The 23,086-nt window shown below is 44.7% G+C and overlaps 1 protein-coding gene across 6 annotated transcripts in view; it reads right to left on the minus strand.

Annotated features, from left to right (window-relative positions):
- The window catches only part of AIMP1 (aminoacyl tRNA synthetase complex interacting multifunctional protein 1), a 324,905-nt gene that overhangs the window by 131,607 nt on the left and 170,212 nt on the right, over positions 1–23,086 (minus strand). For all 6 annotated transcript variants that reach the window (XM_069630939.1, XM_069630941.1, XM_069630943.1 and 3 more), the window contains one exon: positions 14,399–14,512. In XM_069630939.1, the coding sequence (XP_069487040.1) occupies positions 14,399–14,512 (114 nt within the window). The remainder of the gene's footprint in view (positions 1–14,398; positions 14,513–23,086) is intronic.

Here is a 23,086-nt window from a genome sequence, read left to right on the forward strand (position 1 = left end):
GTTCCCAAGAGTTTTCCGAGGAAGGGTAGCCCTTCCACTTAACCAAATATTCCAGCCTGCCCTTATGATACCTGGAGTCACAGAGTTGGGCGACCTCATATTCAGCCCGAGTGGAACCTGAGGAATCGGGGCCTGTCTAACCTGTCGTGCCCATGTGTCAGCATGAAATGGCTTGAGTTGGGAAGCATGGAAAACAGGGTGGACCCTTTTGAGGTTGTTGGGTAGTTTTAAGCGAAAAGCCACAGGATTGATTTCTGTATGATCTCATATGGCCCTAGATACTTGGGAGATAACTTGGAGGGATGTACCCAGCGAGGTAAATATCTAGTGGAGAGCATGACTTTGGTACCCACATCCCATCCTGGTACAGGTCTACGATGTTTGTTGGCTTGAATGCAATATCGGGCTTGGGCTGACTTAAGGCCTTCCTCTACCTTCTTGTGTGTCTCTCTAAGGAGGGAGAGGGAAGAATCTACTGATGGTACGTTAGTAGAGAGGCCCGAGACAGGAAGAATGGAGCGAGGGTGAAAACCATAAGTACCAAAAAAAGGACTGAACCCCAGAGCGGCATGTGTGGAGTTATTGTAAGAGAATTCAGCTAGAGGGAATAGCGTGCACCAGTTGTCTTGTTGGGAGTTGATAAAGCACCTTAAGTACTGTTCCAGGGTTCCGTTCAAGCGTTCAGTTGCCCATTGGATTGTGGATGGAATCCAGAGGTGAGAGCTCTTTCGATACCTAGTCTGACACACAGGGCCTTCCAGAACCGGGAGGTGTACTGACTACCCCGGTCTGAAATTATCTTGTTAGGTAGACCGTGTAACCGGAATATGTCTTGGAGAAACAGTTTCGCCATCTTGGCTGCAAGTAGGGACGCCAGGCAATGGGGAGAAGTGAGCCAATTTGGTAAATGAATCCACTACTACCATGACACAGGTGCATCCTTGAGACGGGGGCAAATCTACTATAAAATCAGTAGATATCGTGCTCCAGGGACCCTTGGGTACAGCACTTGGTTCCAGTAGACCAATTGGTCGTTTACGGGATGAGTTACACCTCAGACAGACGATACATGACTGAACGTACCGCTCTACATCCCTTCTCATAGTAGGCCAGTTGAAATGTCTTTGAAGATAGTCGTGAGTGCCAGCCACTCCCCTGTGTCCTCCTAGTTTGGAATCATGACACCAGACAAGTGCTGTCTTACGAAAAACCGGAGTGGGTAGATAGAGTTTTCCTCCTACAAGGTAAAGGCCGTTCCTGATTTCATAGGCCAGATCTTTAGAATGTCTTTCAACTTCAAAACGACCTCCAGAATCCTCCTGTACCTGCTGAAGGAATTTGGAAATAATTCCAATAGTCCTGGACTGGGGAAACATCCGTTCAAGATGCGTCTCTGTCTCTGGCAGGTAATCACTCCGGCGGGAAAGAGAGTCGGCTAGAACATTCGTTTTGCCAGGGATGTAGGTTATGTGGAATTCGAATTGGGCGAAGAAGTGAGCCCATCGGGCCTGTCGAGTATTGTAGCACTCGAACTGTTCGAGAACCTGCAAGTTCTTATGATCGGTCCTTATGGTGAACGGGAACCTTCCTCCTTGAAGCAGATGGCGCCATTCTACACAGGCCGCCTTCATGGCTAGAAGCTCTCGCTCAATGACCGAGTAGTTCCTTTGACTGGAGTTTAGGGTCTTCGAGAAATAAGCCACCGGATGTTCTGTACCCTGGATCTCTTGAAGAAGCACCGCCCCTATTGCGGCTGAAGAAGCGTCCGTCTCTAGAACGAAGGGTAGATGTTGGTTTGGTTGTTGTAAAATGGGTGCCGAACAGAAGGCTTCCTTAAGATTACCAAAGCTGTCTTCCGCCTCCACTGACCATTTGAATGGAGTTGCAGACTTCTTTAAGAGCGAGGTGATGGGTAGTATATTTTGAGAGAAATTAGGGATGAATCTCCGGTAGAAATTTGCTAGCCCCAGGAATTTCTGTATCTCTTTGACTGAGGTGGGTGAGGGCCATTCAATGATGGAAGACACCTTGTTAGGATCCATGGAGATACCGTGGTCTGACAGAATGTATCCTAAATAAGGAATGGAGGAGGCTGAAAACACACATTTGGCGAGCTTAACAGACAACTGATTTCTCAGTAGCCTTCTGAATACTTCCCTGACATGTTCCACATGGTCTTCAGGAGTGCGAGAGTATATCAGAATGTCATCCAAATAAACCAATGTGGTTTGGCACAGGAGATCGGAGAATAGTCTGTCCATAAACCGTTGGAATACCGACGGGGCGTTTACCAACCCGAACGGCATTACCTGGTATTCAAAAAGTCCGAAAGGAGTCCGGAATGCTGTCTTCCATTTGTCTCCTTTCTGCACCCGGAGTAGGTAATAAGCATTCCTCAGGTCGAGTTTGGTAAAGATGGTAGCACCCTGTACAGCTTGTAGGATATCGGTTATCAATGGCATAGGATACCGGTCTTTTATGGTAACCTTGTTTAGACCGCGATAATCTATACACGGCCTCAACTCCTTTGAATGCTTTTTAGAGATGAAGAACAGGGATGCCCCCGCAGGGGACTTTGAAGGCCTTATGAGCCCGTTTTCCATGTTGCTGTCCAGGTACGCTCGGAGGTATTGTTTTTCTTCTAATGACAGCGGAAACATCCTCCCGAAGGGTACCAATGCACCTGGGGTGAGATCAATGCAACAGTCTTCAGTCCGGTGTGGAGGGAGCTCGACGGGTATCTTTTCAGTTGCCACTTCATTGAACTCCTTCAGGTAGTGTGGGAGACAGTGTACCGTTCTGACTTTGCAGCTATTTGTGGTCTTGACGGTCTCGAATCTTGGTTCTGGCAAGCATTCCGATTTCCATAGTGAGGACTGAAAACTAAGTACGTTTCTAGACCAGTCAATACTGGGGTTGTGTCTGCATAGCCAACAGATACCCAGGATAAGAGGGAAGTGAGCAGCCCTGATGATATTGAATGTGATACTTTCAGTGTGTTGTTGGATGGACAAATTAAGTGCTTCAGTGGAGTGAGTGATCAAACCCGAGCTCAAAGGTTCGCCATCAACTCCTTCCACCTTTTGATCTTCTTGTTTGGCTATCCTCTTGACTCCATGTCGTTCTGCCCAATGGGTATCCATGAAGTTCCCTGCTGCTCCACAGTCGAGTAGGGCTAAAGTGGTTACTTCCTTGGGGCCTACTCTGAGAGAAACTGTGAGCACCATCAACCGGGAGTCCTCAGATGTTTCTGTAGAGGATACAGAAAGAGGCGCGTAGGGACTAAGAGCAGCCCCTCGGTAATGAGCCCCAATGTTTACCGAGGGCGAGCGTTTCCCGACCTTCTGGGCGGTACTTCGGGACAATCTCTTAATAAATGTAATGAAGATCCGCAGTACATACACAAGGAACCCTCCCTGCGCCGTTTCCTTTCTTCTGGTGTGAGCGGGGCTCTGGTGGTTCCAATCTGCATGGGTTCTTCTTTAGCTGTCCGTTGGAAGGGTACAGATGCGGGTGAGTGAGTCTCCACGAGAGGGGGTACACTTAACCTGGTCTTCTTCTTTTCTTGACGTCTTTCCGTCATTCTGAAGTCAATTCGGAGGGTAGCTGTCAGAAGTTCGGCAAAAGACACCGGTCTTTCTATTCGGGCTAGTTCGTCCTTCAATTCCTCCATAAACCTCGCCGAAATATGGCATACTGAGCCTGTTCCTGCCAACCTGCCTCAGCTGCCACCTGTTTGAAAGTGGTGATGTATGTCAGTAGATCAGAATTCCCCTGACGGATGTCAAGGAGGTCCTCTGAGGCCAAGTATGTACTCTCTGTTCGCAGAAAGGTTTGTTGAATCAGGGCCTTAAAGGCATTATAGTCCTGTAAAACCGGTTCTGGCTGGTTTACTAGAGGGGTAGCCCAAACCAGGGCATTCCCGGTCTTGTGGGTGATCATAAACCCCACCTTGGCGTGGTCTGAGGCAAAGGTCTGAGGGCGAAAGGAAAAATGAAGATTGCATGCGTCCAGGAACTCCTTAACCTTCTTTGGGGATCCATCAAACTTCCCCGATACTAGGGGAAGTGGAGGTAAATCGGTTAAAGGTCTTTCCCGGTCTGTCAGACGCTGTTGAAGGGTGGCGTTAGCTGTCTTAAGGTTCTGCATCTCCAGACTTAGACTTTGTACAGCGGCTACGAGTTCTTGTACCTGCTCTGGGGTGGCCATCTCTTTTAGGCGTCGCAAACTGTCACCGGGGTCGGTGATATCTTCGTCCGAAAGTGTAGATTCTGAAATCTTCCCCTCCCCCGACTCCTCACCTTCTTCCTTCCAAGAACCCTTCTTTTCCTTTCTTCGAGCTGACAATTTTTTTATGTAGATAGGGACGACCCCGGAAGGAAGCCACCGTGCACCCCCAAGATGGGAGACCAGGGGGCCCCTCCCCCGGGATCGACCAAGAGGGGAAAAAGCACTAGGCACAAAAACCCCTGTATTATCGTTGGGTGTCTTGGAGGCGTGGAACCAGGAATACTTGAAAGGTAAGAGCTGGTGGAAAGTGTCTCGAGGCAACACGTGGAGTGAATACTCCAGAACACAGGCAGTCCAGTAAGCGGTCCGAGGATCTGGTACACAAGGCTAGAAGTGGAAGTAACAAATACAGCAAGCAAAGGCAGTCCAGGGGAACAGGCCGGAGTCTGGTACACGGAAGGTCACAGCAAGCAATACTGAAGGTAGGCGAGGGAAGACCACAGGACAAGGCAGGGTACTGGAACACGGATGGAACGGAGCAGAGCTAGAGGAAGAAGGAAACAGAAGAGCGGAATAAGCTGAACAGACAAGAGGAGAAAAAGCGGTAAGTGAAGATGGGAAGGAGGGAGGGTAAGCAAGCTGGAAGGAGGGCAAGGGAGGCGGGCGAATGAAGCAAAACTAAGGGAGTGAGAGAAAGGCAGATCGGGCTAGCGGAAGGAGGAAGGAAGTACAGAAGGGGCCGGACAGGGTACGAGGACCCGACCAGCAGAAAAGCGAGAAACTTGGAAGAAAGCCACAGGCAGCAAGCAACTCAGAGCTAACGGACGAAACCGGAAGCGTTGCGACACATCCGTGACCCGGAAGTGGCCGGTTAAAACACCGGGCCGCGGAGCGCCCAACCAATAGGAATCGGAGGAAGAGAAACCAGGAAACAGGGGGCTTGGCCGAAGCGAACGGTGTTAAGTTGCGCGTCGCCAGCGGCTCCATAGACGCCAGGAACTCGGCGGTATGACATTGGCTTACTGATAGCTCGGCGCCTAACTTTTTGGAGGCACTACCTGCCGGCTACAAGATTCTTCATTTGGATTGAATTGCAGCCCATCCTGGTGGTGGCATTGGTATCATTTTTAAATCTAAATTTAGATTTTCTGTGGTACCTGTACCCTACAACTTGTGTATGGAAGCGTTCCTAAGACGTTGGAGGCGGCCGCTCCCCTAAAAGTCACTCAGCAGAAGCTACATCCTTCTGCACCCTGGTACATGGATGAGTTTAAAGCAGCCCATTTGAAAATGAGGCAGGCGGAGCATAGGTGGCGCATTTCCTATGACCAAAATGCTAAACTACTCTATCGCCAGCTCACTAGTGTCTACCATGCTCTTATCAGTGCCACACAACAGGCCTATTTTACACCCAAAGTTGAATCAGCACTTCACCAATCTAAAGCTCTTTTCTCAGTGGCTAAGTCGTTCTCTTCCTCCACTCGTTTTACATCCATGGCTCAACCTACTCAGCAATTATGTGATTCACTTAAGTTCAAAGATATTCGTGACCTCATCAGAGCCTCTGGATTTTACCCAGACTAATGATGTTGTAGACACTCACCCTACGCCATCCCCTGCCCCCAGAGTCTGGACCCACTTTCCTGAGTTCTCATTGAAGGAGGTTACTAGAGAAGCTAACTCACTTAAGTCGGCAGCTCCCTCTGACCAGGTGCCTGTGAAGGTGCTTATGGATATTATGCCTTCTATCATTCCCTGCATTCCCTGGTGACCATGGCAGTTAATCTTTCTTGTCAATCTGGCTTCATCCCTCACAATCTTAAGCAGGCAATGGTTATCCCCCTGCTAAAAAAGCTGCCACTGGACGCTACTGTCTTAGCTAACCATCGTCCCATCTCACGCCTTCCCTTCTTTATGAAACTACTGGAATCTCTGATCTCGCCATTACAGTCCTCCTTCCTGGAATCCTCTTCTCTTGTTGACTCCTTTCAGTCAGGTATCTGTCCAGGACGTGTAACAGAGCGCACTGATGTCTGTGGTTGACAATCTTACTATGCTGGTTGACCACGGTGGAGTGGGGGCCCTGATATTACTTGATCGATGAGCGGCCTTCAATACCGTCGACCACTGCACCCTGCTGTGCAGCATGTGGGCAGCAGGCCTCGGCGGTCCAGTCCTGGCATGGTTCTCATCCTTCCAGTCTGAGAGGGGCCAATTTCTTTCTTTACCTCCATTCTGCTCCTCTTTTTCTTCCTTTTTCTATGCAGTCCCCTATACTATTTAACATCTATGTTCAACCATTGAGTTGTCTCATTCGCTCCAACGGTTTTCGGTGCTATGCATATGCCGATGACACCCAGATTCTGGTCAGTTTATATCTTGACCAGGCTGGGGTGTCCTCTTGGCTATGTCAGTGCGTACTGGCCGTGAGGGCCTGGATGATGAACAACAATTGGGTGAAATTAAATGGGGACAAGATTGAGATCCTTGTGGTGGCCTCCTCTTCTGACTCAGTTTCTTGGTCTTCCTCTTTTTGGCCCACTGCTTTCTGTGTTTGTGCTTCTCCAGTGGCGGTGGTCAAGAACTTGGGGGTGTACCTCTCACTCTCCATGCCCGCCCAGGTGAATGCTGTATGTAAATCAGGGCAGTTTCTACTCTGGGTACTTTGTGGAGTACTTCCGTACCTACCCATTCATATTCGCCCTCGGGTCGTAGCCGCCATTGTATTGAGTCGTATTGACTACTGCAATCTGTATTTGTCCCAGCCTCTTAGCCTTCTCCACCGACTGCAGCGCCTTCAAAATCTAGCTGGTAGGGTAGCCACTTCTACCCCTTATGGGTCACATAGCCCAGTGCTTTGCTCCCTACACTGGTTACCGGTGGCTAAAAGGAGCGAGTTTAATTCCCTGTATATGGTGCACAAGGCTTTCTATCATCTAGGCGCAGAATATCTTCAGGACAAATTCCAGCCCTACGTGCCTGCTCGAGCCCTCCGCTCTGCAACTGCACTTCTAGTGGCCATTCCCAAGTTTCTCCAGATCAGAATGGGTAGCCATGCGTTTTCAGCAGCGGCAGCCAGAATTTGGAATAATCTGTAAGTTGCTCTTAGGCAGGTGAAGGACCATCTTGAATTCTGTCATCTTCTGAAAACTTTACTGTTTTAGGTCTTAAGCTCTCTGCCGTCTGTGTACATCGCACCATGATGACCGTGGGCGTTATAAATGATGGTAACGTAACATAATGATGTGTTCAGTTGGAGGGAGTCCCTCACAGGAACGGGAATCCCTGTCCCCATAAGGGGAGTCTCTCCCGGTGAGGTCCCCCTTGCCTCTACCCATAGGGAGGGTATTGCTGAGCCGGCTCACCTCCCTAGCCTCACAAGGGAGAGAAGGGACGAATTCCCTCGATTCGTCACAATGTACGCTTACAGATGTAATATACCCTGTCAGCATGTCATGCATATTTAATTAAATGGCAAAAAGATTTCCAGAAACATAAAATGACAACAACAAAACTTTAAAATGTAGGTCAAGGTCCAGAAGATCTATAATTTCATAAATAATTAAAAGGTCATACCTTTAAACAGTACATTAAATCACCTTCCTTTGTACTAACAAAATGTTGAAACCCAAAAAAATTGACCCATATTTGTTCCATATTAACCTTTACAGGTCATCTTGCATAAGCATTACCTTTTCACATGGTTAAACACAACTTCTCCTTGGTTGAAATTAAAGTTTGTTGTGATATGAAAAACAAATTGATTTGGAAACATTTTCCCCTCTTTCCTTAGCTATCTTTCTCTGGACCGCGGCAAAATCATAGCTCGACTTGTCACAACTCCTATTTAGTTCATCAGTGTGCTTTGAAAGGCAATTGTGTGAACTGTTTGACATCTGGATGCATCCATACAGATTACCTTTTGACATATCCTGAGGAAGAAGACATTATCCCAACTTAGTAGACAGGGTTTTTACACAAAAAGTTCCTAATTTAAGGAGAGCGGTTTAAAATATATATGACTAGAATATTTGTTCTATGTACATTATCACCCAATGATATCTGACTCAAGACAGTCAGAATATGATGGTCGAAGAAAGACAGCATTTTGAAGTATGTAATGTTAAACAAGGCACTTGGCATACATTTTACTACAGCACACAGATTACAAAATGTGTATTTAAATAATGCACCTTTCAATTGCAACACAGATTGCCAAATAGGAAGTTTGGAATTATGGTTGATTACCTCAACTGCTACATAGCTGGGTTTTGTGTCGTTAAATCAGCACCTTAACATCACATCAACTAAAGGTTTATAGTTATAGAGGAGATGCAAAACATTTAAAAATAAAAAAAAAATAATAAAAAAAGTAATGTTGACATCTTGTGAAGTTGCAATGTTAATCAAAACTTTGCAACATTAGGAAGATTAATATGCCCGAGATGCCAAACAAACATTGCAACGCCTACATTTTTTACTTTCCCACAAAGTAATTGCTTCAACCTTGCAAGCTTCCTCTCTAGTCACAGGCACAGTGACCATAAGGTGGTGGAAGAACTTTAGTTTGGGAACTATGAGAAGGAACAGCATGCTCGTAATAAGGACCTAAAGTCGCTTTGAGCTAACCCATCATGGTATGTTTATTTCCCATAGGATCAATAGGCTTTTATCCACACACATCTTGACAACAACAAAAAAGTGCTGAACTTCCCTACTAACTACTGTGCGTTAGGGAGCTACCAATGTCATGTCTCTTTCAGCTTCTTGCCTCAATTTACCGCGTTACTTTCCTCCCCAGTCCCTCAGTATCTCTGGCTTTCTTCGGTACATTCATCTAGGGTCTTGTTACAGGCTTTGTCAGCCACGCCTTCAAAATGGGAGATGTCCCACAACAGCATCTTTCGTTCATTCCCAGTTCTCATCAATCTCCATCAATGCGTTTGTGCTCCAGTCAATTTCCCTGAATTTGCTTGTGACAGGACATATTCAATAGATGATGTGTTAATGATGTGTTATGATATTTTGCTTTCTCCAAAGCACTTTAAATAGAACAATTTACATACAATATCACCTGACCTAAGTTGGTACTCATAGCTTTCAATCAGTTTTTGGTCAGGAAATGTTCCATTAGCTTCCCAGCGGTTCCACTTCACTCCACTGAGAGCCTGCTACCTCACTGCTCTTCTCCAACACAACTACCAGGCCTATTCTCTGCCAGTCTTCTATTTCTTGGCCCAACTCACAGTGTCCCATGTCCTCTCACTTAAAGAGATACTCATCTCCTCTCAGATCTTGCTTGGTAAACAGGGCACTTCATCACACTAGCAATAATTTGAGATGCTAGAGGAGACTAACTCCCCAGGCTCTTGGCTTTGGTTGTTGCCATAGTAGTCCTGCAACACGAAGAACATTTATTTTTCTGTTCAATGTAGTATCACTTGTGTGCTAGATACAGATGGGAAGGCTTGCTCACTCTCGCCCACATAATATAATGTAATGTAAGTGGTCTTGTACTGCACATCTGCCACTATTGATGACCTAGCTTTGCTAGGCTCTGTAAGAAAGAAAAAAAAAAAAAAAAAAGAGGGTGGGTTAATTAGTGGAAAAGCTAGATTCAAACCCTCTGGTGTTAATGGGTGCAGGTCAGAAGTACCCAGTTCCTGAATGACAATCTGCTTTGTATTGGCAGAAATATTTGGGAGTATGTTATCCAGAAGGAAGAGCCCAAAATCTGATAGCGCTTTGGGTCCGAGTAGCTGCTGATATGAAAGCTTGCAACAGGGCTAAAGAGGAGAGCTCAGCCGTGGCTCGATTAGTGTTGATGTGTTACGACTATGCCCGTGGTTGCCATCTGTGGGGGGGAGGGGTTTGTGTGTAAGGTGGTAGGAGATCTTAGAGGAGAGACAGTCCAGGATAAGAGGGAGTAGGCCTTACTGCAACCCTGCACTGCACTCTCCAGGCAACCCACCTTTCCCTCTCTACCCCCCCACTGTCTCCCCCACACCGACTCCTAAAGTGGGCAGCTGCTGTGCTGCGTGGGCCCTCTGTGACCAGAAAAGCAATGACACATTGGCTTCCCTCTATATCATGATAAACCAGCTAAGAAAAATCACAAAGGCTGCCCAATGGAGCCCCTCCAGAGGTGGCGGAGTGACAGTCCTCTACAATCAGATAAGAGTCTGCACGCAAAGTTAAACGCCTGTCAAGAATTTTTCACTTTGAAAGTGTTGGTGTAAAATTCAAGTCCATGCTGTATCTATGGCAAGGTTAGTGTAGAGATATTCACGTTATTACTGGATGCCCATTAGAAAAAATGATATATGGCATTCTGGTGGTCATTTTTCTACCTTTTTCTCTTTCTCTCTCTTTGCTGTGATTCCACGGTTTATCATCACGTACATGTAATGGGATTTCACGTATGTATTTTTTACTTTATTTTTACTTTTTTTTTTACCATTGGTATCTGTTGGAAATCTTGTGGTTCATGACATGTGGGGACTCTTTATTACATATAACCTTTCTCCTGGTATGTGTTGAAATCGTGTTGTCCATTGCGGTTTTTGTCATTGAACTTGTGCATCCATATGGCCATTTTGGGCATGATGTATCCATACCCGGCATACTTGAAAAACTCCAAAATCATGATGACGATGATGATGATGTATATATACACTGATGGCTTTATTTACTTGTTCCGTTATGATTCATGTAGATTTGCTTTATGATTGCTCTATGTTTAATTGATCAATATTGCTGATATATTGTGGGTTATCCAACAGATTTGTTTGTTCATTTTTTTAGCACTCGAATCTGATTAGTTTGTGAAAGAGCTGGCCCTTACAAGGAACATAGTTCCGAAATGCATTGGCCAATTGTTTGAGCTCGCCCTGCACATCTGCTTTTTCTAAAATGTACAAATACTGAAATTGATGACAATAATCAAGTATTAAACTATCGTTTTTTTGCAGTAAACCAACAGAAGTTAATTATTTTTTGCTCTGAACTACATTGTATCTATACACCACGAGTGGTGTTTAGGAGTGCAGCCCGCACCGCTGGCTTAACGGCCTTGGTCCTCACCTCCAGTCCTCTACAATCGTCATTTCTCCATCTCGTTCGTCGAATCCCAGAAATGTACTGCCTCCTGTGAATCCCTTCTAGTAAAACTATCTCTACCACCGACCTTCACCCGCAGCTTCCTCCTCATCTACAGACCTCCAGGATACAACAGACATTTCACCAACAACCTCTGTGATTAAATAGCTATCATTCAAGTAAATCACCCATCTCTTACACTCCTAGGAGACTTTAATATCTGGTTCGACGTCCCCACTAATCCCATGACTCATCCGCTGGTTGAGTCTTGATGCGCTCAACCTCTCCCATCATACGACTGGTCCAACCCACCCAGGTGGGCACCCCCTTGATGCAATTTTCAGCTCCCATGACCCGGTTTACTTATCCCGTCCCAAACCACTCATCTGGACTGACCACTATGCCACCTCTTTCTCTATCCACGCTCCTGCCCCTCCTCCTACCACTCCCCCCACACTCCCCAGGATCTCAAATGCTGGAACAAAGTCAAGATCATTCCCCAACCTAGCCGAAGCCCTGCTTCTTCACCCGTCAGCAGCGCTCCCACCACCCCCGATAGATCCTTAACCATCGGCTCCTGGCTTAATGAATCACTAGTTCCTCTCACCCCCTTGCGCCCCGCTTCGTCACGCAATGGACCATCCCCCAAATGGTTCACAGCCCTCGTGAGGAATGCCAAAAAACAAAACAACTCTTGAACGCAAATAGCGAGTATCTAAAACCGATCTCAGCAGATCCATGTTCGCACTGCACCACCATAACTACAAACCTGAAATCTGAAAGGCCAAAAAAGCCTACTACAATAAACAAATTCTCATATGTGGCAACCGCAGCAATGAACTCCACATGATATCAGAATTTGTCAAAACCACTTGCTGCTCTACCCTATCCACCCCCACACAATCACTAGGCGACTCCCTCTCCCTACACTTCTACAACACCGCTCTTGACAGGACGACATCCCTTAACACCAAACTGTCGTTCATCACCCCCATCCTCCATGTCCCATCACCAACCCCCTCCTGATCCCAATGCCCAGACGCCCAATTTCCTTACCTTCGACTCCTTCAAACCCATCTTCAGAGACAAATTCCTTGACCTACTATCAGCCAGCAAACCCTCTGGGTCGCCCCTCGGCCCATGCCCAGCCTCTGTCCTGAAAGAAATATTCTCGTCTACCTGTGCAGGAGAAGATGCAAGATACATTCTAAATGAATACCTCACCTCTGACATCTTCCCAGATGCCTTCAAAATAGTGCATGTCAAGCCACTTCTAAAAAAAAAGGCATCCCTTGATCCGCTGGAACCCAAGAATTACAGACCGATCTCCAACACCAGATTTGTCGCAAAACTCATTGACCGGACTGCATACTCCTAGTTCAACTCATTTGTAGAATCCAACTGCCTCCTCGACCCTGCATAATCAAGCTTCAGACTGCGACATGGAACTGAAACCACTCATATTGATCTGGGATGATCTCAGAGTCACTGCAGACTCTGAAGGCTGCGCAGCATTGATTCTCCTCGATATCTCTGCAGCCTTTGACAAAATAAACAGACTTGCCGCAGTTATGTCTATTGTGATGTCGAGACTGGACTATGCCAACTCCCTATACCTACCAACTCAACAAACTCCAAAGAGCCCAAAACGCTGCTGCAAAACTGCTCCTTGCCCTGGGTCAAAGAGACCACATCTCACCAGCTCTCCGAACCCTCCACTGGCTCCCAGTCGGACAAAGGGCCACCTTCAGGACCTATACATCACTCACCGAGCAGTGTACAAGACCGGCCCACTATAACTACAAGAAAAGATAAAACCATACCTCCCATCCCGCACCCTAAGATCAAGCACGGCCCTCCTAGTGATTCCAACCTCTAACTCTGTCAGGATCGGAGGATCTGCCTTCTCAACCTTGGCCCCAACTCTGTGGCACTCGCTTCCCCCACATATTCAACACACCCAAGACTATATAGGACGTTCCGCAAAGTTCTAAAAACGGGGCTCTTTCCGTAATACCAACCACGAACTTCTGAAGCAATTGAACCCAGCGACCCAATGACTAATGTTCAATGAGATCCCGAACAATGTCATCACTGAATACGCTTATTAATTTGCCATTAAGCAACCGCATGCCTGAAATGCAGAATATCGATCTCCTTAGATCATAACTCCATGCAAACACTCTCCTCCCATATCACTATGCTTAACCTCTCCTCTACACCATCACACAATTATATACCCCTCGATCAATTCGGCCTAGCTGCTCACATATTAACATTACCCCATGAAGAACTCATCATTCTAATAAAACGCAGCTATGTCCCATGACAAACTGGCCTAGCTGCACACATAAGCGTCCTACAGGCCTAACGCAGCCAGAACCCAGTCTTGGTGTCCACCCGCCAGACTGCACACATTCTACCGATATCAATAACACCACACCTAACGCTAGGATGCAGCTACCATCAGGCAATTACATCAGCTGAACACATAACTGGCGCACCCTTCTCTCTCAACTGACCTGGACTACAGTCCCCGAGGGTGCTCAACCTACCAGCAATTTGAGATCATACCAATGATATATAGAGCGCTATATAAATGCAAAACAACATAACAATTCAGTAAACACAGGTTATATAATGGTCTACTTAATTCTTTGTGGTGCCCGGTAGCTCCCACAGAACAAACCCACGTTTTCTAAACCAGTAACATCCAATACCATAGGTATTTAGAGTGAGGTAGTACCATACATAAGCGCAAGACTATACCTGCCCCATGCCTGAATGGTGTCTCAGCCTCCCGCCATACCCACTAATTACACAAGGAGGCTGTCTCTCAACTACATGCTTAAATTGTTTAAAAAAGATTTTAAAAAATAAAATAAAAAAATAAAACTGTCCTACCTCCCATCATTTATACAGTTTTTCTTAAAATGCTTATGGACGATGTCGTTGCTACCAAAACTCTAGCAAAGCTCAATAAAATAAAAATCTAAATGCTCACAACATAATATCCCAGCCAGATACAAGCTTTGAACTGTGGACAGTGTTCACCGCCCTATCAAATTACCTCCATTCTGAACTTCCGTTTGTGTCAGTTGCTCTTTCAGTGCTTCGATTTCTTTCTTCAGTTTAGCATTCTCCACCCGCAGCTTTTTTTCCTCTCGCTGAGATGCCTGCAAAACTAACGCAGAGCCATATATTGCACTTCATTAATATTTCTAGCAAATCAAAGGCATTCATTGGAAACAAAATATACAATGAAGAGTAGCCATGGGGATACAGATTTCATTTGAAGGTTTGCGTTATACGACAAATCTATGAAGAACATGTAGGAGGTAGCATCCATTCTTCGCAAAACGCATGCAAACTGATCGATAAGTGCCTCCTTTAAGTAACATAATCCATATATCTTACATTAAATAACAGGATTTGTAACTTAACTATAGGAATGCATACCACCTTCACTTTATTTTAAAGTCAATGTACTGGTGTGTCCATTTGACATCTCAATCAAGAATTCCATTTCATACTTCAACGTTTCGTAGTCTTGACTTGACTCGCCATCAAAGTCCAAGGAAAGATTGATACAATCTTGTCTTCCAATTGAAGAAAGTAGTAAACGTTTTATGCATTTCCGTTTACTGCTTAAAACCACGAGATTAATATGCGGATATAGTATCAGATAGCAGAACAGTGTACCCAGACATCATGACAATCTGAAACTATTTATTCCTAGTAAAGCATGACAGCTACAGGATGAACAGTGAGCTAGCCCTGGACTCAAACTTTTCTCTATACACAGTCCAATGTTTCTGAAGATGTTACTGCAGTTCCTCCCTCCTGTCGCCTTTTAAAGTCCAAGTACTTAACTCAGATTAAAATGCTTATTTCCTACTTTGACATTGGTACATTCCACAAGCTAGCAAAATACCTTTCTAGCTTAACCAATTCTTCTCTAGCCAAGTATTCCAAACCTTCCCCGCTTGTTTTAGTAATTTGTGCATGGAAAAACTGCTGCTGAGAAATCCTTCACTTTTGAATCTGATAAATTATCATCATGCAACTGGATTTATTTATTTTAAATTCTTGTATACCGCGACACATACCTGTGGGACTCACAGCACGCACAAATGACAGAACATAACAAAAGAGCAGTAAATATGATGGTGTGTAACGAAGGAAGAGCGCCAAGGCAATTAATCAGGTGGTAAATTAAAAAGAAGAGTTTTCAGCTTTTTCTTAAATTCTGCCGATGTCGGAGTAGCTTTGAGACAGCATGGCAGCAGATTCCAAGCATTTCGACTGTAAACATTGAAGCTGCGCCCACCTGCCTTGGCAAGTTTAAATGTGGGCTGTGCTAGCTTAATTTGGTTCTGTGACCCGAGGGTACGGACCGCAGCATATAATTTGAGACGGGCAGGAAGATATTGGGGGTCCGATTGAGAAGACATTTATGGGTTAAGGTAAGCATCTTATGTGTTATTCTGTGCTTCACTGGCAACCAGTGCAAGTCCCACCTAAACACAGTAATATGGACTCGTCTTGACAGACCCAGTACAGCACAAACTGCGCCATTCTGCACAACCTGGAGAGAAGAGATATTAAACTGCGACCACTCAAAAGGCTGTTGCAGTAGTCCGGTCGAGAATTAATACGGACAGTGGCGAGTGTTGCTGCATTCTCATGGGACAGAAACAGTTGAATGTTGCATACACGTGTATTAATCAAACCACAGGAAGACCTGATATAGGCAACATGCTGATTCATGGAGAGCTCGGCATCCAGGACAACACCCAGAGTCTTGACCTTCTTAGCCACAAGAATCGTGGTTTCATAAATGAGAAAGCTCTTGTATTCAATTTAGAGCTCGAAGCAACAATCATGAGCTCAGTCTTCTTAGCATTCAATGTGAGAGAATTAGAAGCCATCCAAGCGTGGATTGAGGCATAGATAGAATTGAGGTTGGCCAAGTCATCAGAGTAGGAGCCGCAGAGTTTAAATGACAACCTGGGTGTCATCAGCATAATTTGCATACTGTATACCCAGACTGTGAAGAAGTCTTAGAAAAGGGATGATATAAACGTTGAACAAAGAGGGGGAGAGGCACAACCCCTGCAGAACACCATGCATAATCGGGGTAGGATTGGAGAAGGCCTCCCCAACGCTCACGCTGGCATTGCGAGGACTTAAAAAAGAAGAAATCCAATGAGTTGCCTTGGGGGAGCAGCCCACTATGGAGCGAAGTCTATCCTCTAACAGTATATGATCAACAAGATCAAAGGCAGAGAATAGGTCCAGCAGCATTATGACTGCTGGTTGTGCATGATCGAAACTGTGTAGAAGGTTTGCCTTTAGATCTAACATGGCAATCACACATCCATACATTTAAGAAAAAGAATGGAAGTGCAGGCATCACCCTGGCAGAATGTAGGCTTCATACCAGAGATAATGTGCAAGATGGTGGTTTCAGAGCAGGGGGTGAAGGAGAATACAGAAGTGGCGGGTATGAGGGGTTCTTCTACCATGTTGCTCACGTTAGGCGTAGCTCTACCATGGCCGGTATTCCTGGTTAAATGAATGCGAGTTTGATGACTGTTATCCTTTTTGGTTAATGAATCATGTTTGGTACCAATCTTTCTTTTTCACAGGGACCTCCACAGCGCATGGCTTACCCTTGAACTCGCTTCAAATTGCAAAGTGTTCCTGAGAACTGGATTTTACATTCAGATTTCGGTCATTATATAAGAAGGATTTTGACGTAATAATGGCATCCTTATATTGTTTGACTAGGATTTTGTAATCAGCCAGAGTAGTTGCTGAGGGATTTTTTCGCTAGCGGCGTTCGGCGGTATGTTTCTTGAGATCGAGTTGTATTATGTTATTGTTAAACCAGCCTTTATGGATGGATTCATTTTTTATGCATCCATCTTTTAGAGGTGCTAACTGGTTAGTAGCTTCCCTCAAGAATATTTTTGATACGACGAGCTAGCTCATCAGCGTTTTCGAAGTCCTCCAAAACACTGAGCCTCTCGCGAAGCAAGGGAGAAAACATTTCGGGAGTTCAGGACTTCTGGTTACGCATGCGCACGATAGTTCTAATATTGGTGTTGAGTATAGCGGGGGGATCTGGAACGATAATGTCAAATGACAATAAGGAATGGTCAGACCAGATGCAAGGAGAAACAATCAGGTTCGTGAGCGAAAGGTGGTGAACCAAAAGCCAATCAAGGGTATGCCTGGAAGTATGCGTGGGGGAGGAGACCAGTTGCAAGAACCCTACAGTATCAATGGCACACATTAGTGAGACGGTGTCAGCATCGGGAGGAGTGTCAAACCAGTGATTAAAGTCACCCATCACCAGAATTGGTGTCTGGGACCTGGTGACATTGTTTAGTAGGTTTAAAAACTGCTCTTCAAAAAAGGGAAGAGCCCTCGGGGGTATGTAAATAACAATGATGGTGAGCAAGGTATTATTGGAAATTTTCAGTTTGACCAAGAGATTCATAATCCATGGGGGATTCATTCGAGATAGAATGAAACTGAAGTTTAAAAATAGTGCTACTCCACCACCCCTACCGCTCATGCAGTCTGCGCGAAGAAGAAAATTGTTGTTAGGAACAGCAAGAAGTGCTTCTGATGGCGTGGCTTTGTCAAGCCAAGACTCATTTATAGTAAGTAAGTCAGGACTGGTAGACATCAGTAAATCTGTGTAATCCAGAACGCCGTGTAGACGCATGGAGCGAGTATTGAGAAGTGCGGCTTGAAGAAAGGGAGTACCACTGGTGGGGTCTGTACATGGGGTGTTCGAAGGAGAGGTGTGAGGAGATACATCCACCTTAACATCAAGGATTTTGCCAGGTTCATTACAGGAAGTGTGTAGAGGGTTCAAATCAGTGGTTATTGGGGGGAGCTGGTCAGTTATGAAAACTCAGTCTCTACAATGTTTCTCATCCTATTCTCCAACTATAACAGTGAACTTGTTGGTCACTCAAGCATCTCATAGTTGCACCTGTTTTCTAGTTAGGAACCTTATTTCACAGACTATATTGGGATTTTGCTGTCCCAACAAATTAACTTAAACAGAAAAAGACATAGGGCCTATTTACGAGTATGGTGGTAGTCATGGCGCTATTTGCGCCATGACTACCTCCCCTACCGGTACCGACTCCGACTTGGTTCCATGGGGACTTACCGGTGTAGTCCGACCTTTGCGGGACCGGTAAATCCCCATTGGAAAATCCATTCCCCATTCCCATTTGAGTCCCCATAGGGCTCAATGGGAATGGGGAAGTAGCTAACAACGTTACCACAATTTGCGGTACCGTTATTAGCTCTCTAGTCCCTTTGCGGCTCCCGTAAAACCAGGCGCCCATAGCGGGACCCATAAAGGGACCTCGTAGTAGGCCGGTAAGGGATTACCGGCACCGGTCTCCTTAACAGTGCCCGGTATCCCTTACCGCCCTACTCGGAATGAGGCCCATAATAACAAAATATGCTATATTTGCAGGTTAACAAATGTGTAGCAAAAGTGGCTTATCTGAAAGGACTGTAAACAATACTAGAGATATGAGAAAATAGCAAAGATAACTCCAAGCAAAGTCTGTTGTCAATTTGGAGGAACCAAATCAGATACAGGAAGAGGAAGGAAGCAGTCACAGAGGGGTCAGAACTCGAAGGGAGAGTGGAGGTAGGCCGAGAGGACAAAACAGGGAAATTGCAGCTCAGAGCAGAGGGTAATCAAGATGGCCAGTAGGCAAGCAATCGCACATGGTTTTGGGGAAACATGATGAAGAGTGTAAATGTGGAATTGATGGACATAAGAGAGGGTTTCCGCCTTCCTGTTGAAATAAGGCTTGAGAGGGAAGGGGGCAGGGAGAGGGAATGGTCAAAGGGTGTTTGTACACAATGCAGCAGCATGTAGGGCGCAACATCAGTGTAGAATTGGGAAAAGAGAAATAGGTGGTCTTTGGGGAGAGAGTGTTGGGAGCAATGCTCCCTCTAAGCTGTGCGCATGTGCGCTTGCCCAGCTTCCTTCTGGGTGCCACTCAGAAGAATTTCAGCAGCGCACACAGACAATTCCCACCTATTCAAAAAGATGTAATAAGGGACAAGCCACAGCAGCAACCTAACATTTGCTTTCTCTCAAAATTAAGCTAAATTATACTAACTATTCTTGATATTCTGGTCTAACCTTTTCACATTGCCCTATTAAATGAGCTTGACCTTAAAAACCCTAAAAACAGAATATACTGACAAGAGGTTAAAAACGAATATGAAAAAGTGGCTCCATGAACAGAACATATAACTAAGATATGCCTACACACATTAACCAAATTATCGTCCCTCCCCATTGATGAATCCTATACTTGATTCTACCACATGGCTCAAACTCCGCCCACATACAGATATTACCAGACAACCTTGACTCTGCCTACCTTAGCTCTGCAAAAGGTTACCAGACTTAGATACTAGTCTTGTTTTATGTTTGTTATAATATGAATGACGTTCGAGCACAAGAATTTCTGTTACTCATGATGCCTCAGCAAAAGCATTACCCACACTATGTAATCCAAGTTTCAGCTTAAATATTGGATATTGACTGTAAGGAAGCAGGCTTCTAGGATGTGTAACCTCATCCCATGCTTCCCCATTCGTTGCACAAATGTCACACAAGCCCTTTAAAAAGACCCCCTTGCAAGTTAACTCATTATAAAACTCAAATATTAATTTGCCATGTAAGGATTTTGAGAAGGCAAATGTCATGGTCAGAGTTTCCCACTTCAGCATTGCTGACATTACCCTATAAGTGGGGAGCAACATTTCAATATCATTTACTTAGCCTGCAAGGGATAATGGGTATGGGCGCTGCCTGGCATTATTCGTATATAAAATTAGTGCAACAATATTCAGATAAATAGAATGTTTTTCACACAATCAGAAACCTTTCAAAATGTTCAGAGTTCCATGGAGCATAGACCTTAGCAAATTATAGGTTTACTCGCTGCTATACAAGAATGGTTTCACCGAGCACTTGTATAATCCTACCCAACAATTCAAAGGTGGGGTATGTTGCAAACAATATTGTACGTACCTCATAGTAATTGTGCACATGCAGACTTATGAGATTTTCTTAAACTCCATATAATATTATCGTGAGGCTTTACATTGAATTTGCTTGCATTGTATTGTAGGTATGCAAATATTCCTGTTAGTGTTTTACTGCTACAATCCCTCTCTTTTTAGAGTACCGTCAACTAATATTGGAGGCTACTACAGGAGCCGGGGAGGGGAAATGGTGGAAGGGAACAGGAGAACACTCCCTTGGGGTGAAGAACAAATCAGCAACTTTCAACAACCAAATCGGATGTTTTGGCAGTACAGTACAATGAAGGAAATATTTGCTAAAGAATAGGAAACTATAATAATAGTCTAGGAGACTGCACCTTCTCTTTCCGTCTATGCGCAGCTGCTGAGGGATTCTCAATATAATCATGGGTTTGCATTTGTCTCTAGAATCCCCATGCATCTTGTTCAACTGATAACAGTGCATTTCAGAGGAGGAGTCCCTAGTTAAAGAAGATGGTACTCAATAAGTTGTACCTGTGAGCTTTGCTACTGTTGACTTAAATGGCAAATATATGTAATGTTCTTCAACGGGGCACCAGAAGAAACCTCAGTAAGGCTCTTGTTGATTTTTGTCTAGGCTGTGGTGAGCAAGGGTGGGCAAAACTATAAGCTGTATTATGTGCCCTGTAACTGCACTTCCTACATCAGGGTTACAAGCAGGGTTTGTATACGATTTTACTCCATACTTGGAATCAAAGGATTTTTCAGGGAATAAGAAAGTAGTTGGCTTTTCCAGTAGGGTTATTTATTGCTCATTAAAATATGTTTTCCCCTTAAAATTCCTCTTGAGATAAGGCAGTAATATTATTCGAGTTTCTACCAATGCCACTGCTCTGCTGGTCATTGATTTGCAAAGATGTCAGTGGAACTTTGTGGGTAGAAGCAGGGGTAGATTCCTATAGGTTTATGGCTTCCCGTTTTTTTGGGCATATTTCCCTGTTTTTAGAGAGTAAAACAGATGGTGTATATACCTCCTAGCTGTAAGGCCGGTTTTGAGTAAATGTCACAACTCACAGACCAACATAATGTGGACATTTAGCAGAGGCCCAGGAATTCTGATCATCATATTCTGTGGTGCAGTTATTCTGATGCAATTATTGTCCCTACACAAATTATGAAAGGCATTTTCTCATGGCGCTTGAATTACTCCATTAAAGTGGCACATGAACTCTTATTGGCATGTTTTCAGACACATTCCTTTCAGTTACAATTATTCAATTTGCATAAATTGCATAATGTCTGATTTTTTGACAGATCAGTGATTAGCGATACTTGTTTTTGTCAAACATGAGTTGTTTCCCAATGGCACTAAGCACTTTCTGTATTGTCTCTGAGCAGTGTTGACAACTGAATAGCCACGACTAAACAGATTGTTTATCCTGAGCACGCAAAGCTTTTTTTGTGCATAGATGTTTTTCTATCTGCGCAGGAGTACTTTTGTTAGTTACTATGGCATATCTTGAAGTTTTGGACCGGTTGATAAGCACTCCTTATAAAAGCATAAAATCATTTTGATTTAGCCTATATTTTCTGAAAGAGAGTTTTAAGATGCTCCTTTTACACTGATTTGAAAAGAATTGCGGTGGATGGGAAGGAGAAATTGCCTTCCAAACGCTTCAGAGATCGTATCTCACTAACTACGCATGCTCAAAAAGTGGCTTACATCGTTATTCAGTTGCACACAGGGAAAATAATATGAGCTCAAAGAAAAATCATTTCCGCACTTGCCAGCTCTACTGCTCATTGTAGTTAAGGTGTAGTCACATTCAAGCCTTGCTTACTTTGCTGAAGACTCCATTGCCTAGATATGGATCCATTACTCCAGGAAATCCAAATTAAATTTGATGTTAGCCTATTGGCGTTGATCACACAGTGATAAACTCTTATGCGCTTGAACAGACATGGTCAGCTTCCATTTGTTTGTCAGACATTCAGCTACTCATGTGGAGTTTTGCTCAGGCGAGAACAAACATATACAAAAGGTCATGGCTCAGAGTAGCGATTTCACAGTTCTCACTATCAAAAACCGTATTCCACAAATTGTCAGGTGGTCATCAGTGACATGAAGAGATGTTGTACTCTACAGTACACTTTCTAAATCTGTGTCCTTTACTAAGGTAACGCATCTTGCTGCTGCAGTAGCAGCCAACCTTTTCCCCTTCACAGACCAGCGTAGACACAGTCGCATATTAGCAAGGAGAGGACACGGAGCACATTGAACAGGCTTGACTTTGTGAATTAATCAGCTGAATCCATTCAGACTACTATTCCCTGCTTTTGAAGGTGGGCATCTATCGCTGCCATGAATTCCAATAAAACCAATATTACTCTGAATGGTAAAACCTTGAATTGGATACTTTGATGGCCAAACTATTTAGGCATGTTCTGCACACTGAGATCCAGTTCATGCAGCAAGTCACCTTGCTGAATGGCTAGATCGGGTGAAGAGCCAACAGTCAAAAGCCTTCTCTTTTTTCATGAACCAATTGATGAAACTAAGATCTATCATAGCTAACAGCCCTCTGTGACGAAGCTTGACAGGAGAATGAGAAGAAGCGATACACAGAGGCAAGCCTTTGACGTACCAACGTTAATGAGAAGCGAAGCAACGCTGCACGCGGGAGCCGGC

Source organism: Ambystoma mexicanum, chromosome 6q, assembly GCF_040938575.1.
Source record: "Ambystoma mexicanum isolate Mex_15411 chromosome 6q, UKY_AmexF1_1, whole genome shotgun sequence".
NCBI classification, from domain to species: domain Eukaryota; kingdom Metazoa; phylum Chordata; class Amphibia; order Caudata; family Ambystomatidae; genus Ambystoma; species Ambystoma mexicanum.